The 3,522-nt window shown below is 33.0% G+C and overlaps 1 protein-coding gene across 1 annotated transcript; it reads left to right on the forward strand.

The window, feature by feature from the left end:
- Nucleotides 1-590: 590 nt before the first annotated feature.
- LOC148610492 (uncharacterized) lies at nucleotides 591-2,888 on the forward strand. Its single transcript, XM_088541768.1, has 3 exons — nucleotides 591-896; nucleotides 2,074-2,223; nucleotides 2,470-2,888. Exons 1-3 carry the CDS (start codon nucleotides 638-640, stop codon nucleotides 2,655-2,657), a joined length of 597 nt encoding a protein of 198 aa, XP_088397894.1. The 5' UTR covers nucleotides 591-637; the 3' UTR covers nucleotides 2,658-2,888.
- The last annotated feature ends 634 nt before the right edge of the window (nucleotides 2,889-3,522 follow it).

Genomic DNA, 3,522 nt, shown 5'->3' on the forward strand with positions numbered 1-3,522 from the left:
AAAACTACTCCTTCTGAAGTGTTTGAATGATTTTGGTGATTCTATTGCTAATTATATTCTTTTTTAGAACTTACAGAGTAATCCCCCCGCAGATCTTATATTAGCACATGATTTATTACATACCCCACCCCCGCAAAGTTATTTACAGGTCAGCTGTCAGGTTGTCTTGGACCCGAAAGTATTGACAAGGTATGAACAGCAGACTAAGATCCCGTTAATTAATCTTAGCTATTTGTGATGTACCGTACATCACTGCAGTTATTCACACGGAGGCATAATCGAGTATACTGAGCAACGAAAATGTGTGAAAGTTTTGAAACATCGCGATCGACTATTATATATCTGCACATTTTAATAAAATTCCATAGTGAATTACAATGGATGCATTTGTTAATTGAAAATAAGCATGAAATAAATCACATCTACATTGTAAAAAAATAATACGATTATTTTTTTAAATGTCTGATGTCAGCGTTGTATATTTATAGAAAAGACGCAATCTGTATATTTCAATTATTGGAAATTTAGAGGTATTTCTCAAGTGCTCCATCCCTTGAATTAATAAGCCGGTTTATATTCGTACGATACACAGTTGGCGCATGTGCATTTAATTAATTCGTTGATTTTGATTTTCGTCATGGCGAAGCGACAAACGATTCACCTTTTGATTTTATCTAGTACTGCTTTTTCAGTTTTGTGTGCTGCGTTTATTTACACAAGTATCATAAAGGATTTGTGGGTTTCGTTTGTGTATAGTAAAATCTCTTTTTATGATCGTCGTTTCAACCTAGGTCTTTGGGGGACTGAAGTGTTTGCTCACGACACAATGAGAATACCTAATGAATGGCGACACGACAATATTGTTAATCCAACAGAAACTGGATTTGTAAACCCTGGTAAGCCTGTATGTAATAACGATACATTCCGGAATTATATCTGATTTCAATTATTCGTTTACCATGGGTAAGAAATTGTGAACCGATGTATTTTAAAATTAATATTTTAACCGTTTGTTTTTTGTCGGGGAAAAAATTACAAATTACTTTCAAATTCTTGAAGAATGGCATTTGAATGTTGTTTGTTGTGTTACCATAAACCAATAGATTATTTTCTTTACACTGTTTTGTCCTTCTCATCGTGCACTTCCTCCCTGAGGGGCTTTTAAGATTAAATAATGATGATAAATCAAGATGTTTCGGATATAGTAATGATTAGTCTCAAATATGTACTCATTAAATCAGACTGTAGCTCTTTTACCCTTCCAATATAGAAGCTAAAGGCGTTTTCGTTCTTATCCTACCAATTATTATGCACATAAGGGGCAACTTTATTATTTTGAGGGGTTTTGAAGAATTTGTAAATAAGTTTTGACTCGGAACTTTTTAAAAATAAATATTATGATCTAGAAAGAGTAGTCAAGTAAACCAAGATTATAGCGGTAATCAAAAGAATGTAAGACCAGACATGGAAAACGGTCATACACAACAAAGAATATAAAGTAACTAAAATGATACATACAAAGTAACAAAAGCAAATGAGCAACTCGGACTCCACTAAAAACTGGAAGCATGGAGCAGGTGCACCGTAAGTGTGAGCGTCCTCTGCTTTTCTAGAAACACCCACCGAGTTGCTCATAAAAAGTCAAGGCCGGGGTAGACGAAAGAGGAAAGGAAAACTATGACATGTTGAACAAGGGAAAAAATAATACTTTCAAATCACTCTGATCCGAACATAATGTAACAAATAGTTAGATTCGATTTATTTAAAGAAAACTATTTTAAATATTTTTACATGGAGAAAATAAATATTTTGATCCGAATAAATCCCCCTGTCCCCTCAATATTGAATGGTCGCCTTTTTAGTTAGAAACACTTACGTCATGAAACATTGCAAGAATACAAAAGCAGAATGTCATAATTAATATTGGAACGCTTCGAAGAATTATGTATATGTTATTTGTATTTGTAACAATCACAGTTTTAATTTGTCAGTTAGGCATGCATAATTTTATACTTCGGAAAACCTCGAGTTCTTTTTCCACTCAGTTTGAAATTGGTTTTTGCTTGTTGGTAGGGACTATTAGGATATGTAGAATATTGGTCATTTTGGCAACAGTCACGTCATTTCTGCAAATTTTCCTGTCCCTGGCATGGAAGGAGATTCGTAATGGAAAAAGTATGACGGCCCTTGGTGGTACCGTTATAGCAACCTCTATACTCACAGGTAATTGTATTAATGAATGTAGAAAAACCAAAATAAAACATAAGTGTGACAAATATATCGACACAAACACTCCTCCCAAAAAAGCACCGCAAAACTAAATAAAAAAATATGATTTGTTACATGCCATTTTTCGAGTGTTCTTGGACTTGAGAATGTTTATGGAGCAAAGAACTAACTTAAGTACACACCTAATAAAAACAAATTTACAATATTTGTTTTCTTTCAAATTTTATCTCTCTTTTTCAGTTAGTTTTATCGTCTCGACCTTGGCCCTTATATATAACGAGGGTAAAGAAGAAGAAATATCGTTTCACCTCGGTGTCGCTGCTGGTGTATCCGGTATAATTGCCTGTTTGTTGATAATTACGACATTTTGTTTAAACACCCGTCCGTCTGTGGAATCGTGCAAAGTAGAGCCGTTTGACAATTCGTGAATTGTAGTTGAATAAATTATATTTTTTTTACTAAAAGAAAATATATATATCACGTTAAAATTCGTAGTTATCAGTGTATATTTTGTTCAGTTTGTCATGGGTGGTTTAATGAATGTTGCACAGACGACATTACATATGTTTTGAACGCAAATGTCAAGGCTACCATTGATTACTTCATGGCGACTGTTATTCAATTGGAAAAAGAGCTGTAAATTGACAAAAAAAAAAAAATGTTTCAAATAAAATGATTAATAATGATACACACGTCCATTAGATTACAGATAGAACATCTTTACTTAAGAATATGCAATAAACAAAATATGCGCATGAAAAATTTATATTATTTTTCAATAGACAAAATTGTTATCATAGCCATTTCTTATAAATTTATTTTTCAATAGACGAAATTTTTATAATCGTCAATTCTTATAAATTAATTTTAAAACAGTTTTATCTTCAAACATGAGAAAAGTAGGTCGAAATTTAACTGAATAGGCGCGTCAATATTTTGTTATCCACCGAGATATAACAAAATTATTTTAACCAATCAGATTACAGCTTGTATCAAATTAAATTACTACTATTAAGAGTCAATGCGCGTATACGCACATACAAAGAAGAATGAGCTACTTTGATATAAGGTGAGGTAGCGCTTCATTACTCGTTTATAAAGATTTATAAAACACATTTAGGGCGCAACAAAACCTTAATATTTTCAATTTAATTCAGTCGTCAGCACTAAACGATGCAGGAAAACAAAAAAGGGAGGAAGTGCGATGTGGAGGGCACATGACGGGAATACCCTAGCAGCAGGGATAATATTTCCGTTCCACAAGTTTTTCTTAAATATCATCCCGGGTCATCA

This window comes from Perna viridis, chromosome 8 (assembly GCF_037379345.1).
Source record: "Perna viridis isolate PV_CMFRI_1.1 ecotype Kerala chromosome 8, ASM3737934v1, whole genome shotgun sequence".
Lineage (NCBI taxonomy): Eukaryota > Metazoa > Mollusca > Bivalvia > Mytilida > Mytilidae > Perna > Perna viridis.

Bases quoted from the DNA above. Each gene is read 5' to 3' on its own strand.
- LOC148610492 (XM_088541768.1), top strand. From the start codon at position 638: ATGGCGAAGCGACAAACGATTCACCTTTTGATTTTATCTAGTACTGCT. The intron at 897-2,073 runs GTAAGCCTGTAT...GCTTGTTGGTAG, and splicing joins AACTGGATTTGTAAACCCTG to GGACTATTAGGATATGTAGA. The intron at 2,224-2,469 runs GTAATTGTATTA...TCTCTTTTTCAG, and splicing joins AGCAACCTCTATACTCACAG to TTAGTTTTATCGTCTCGACC.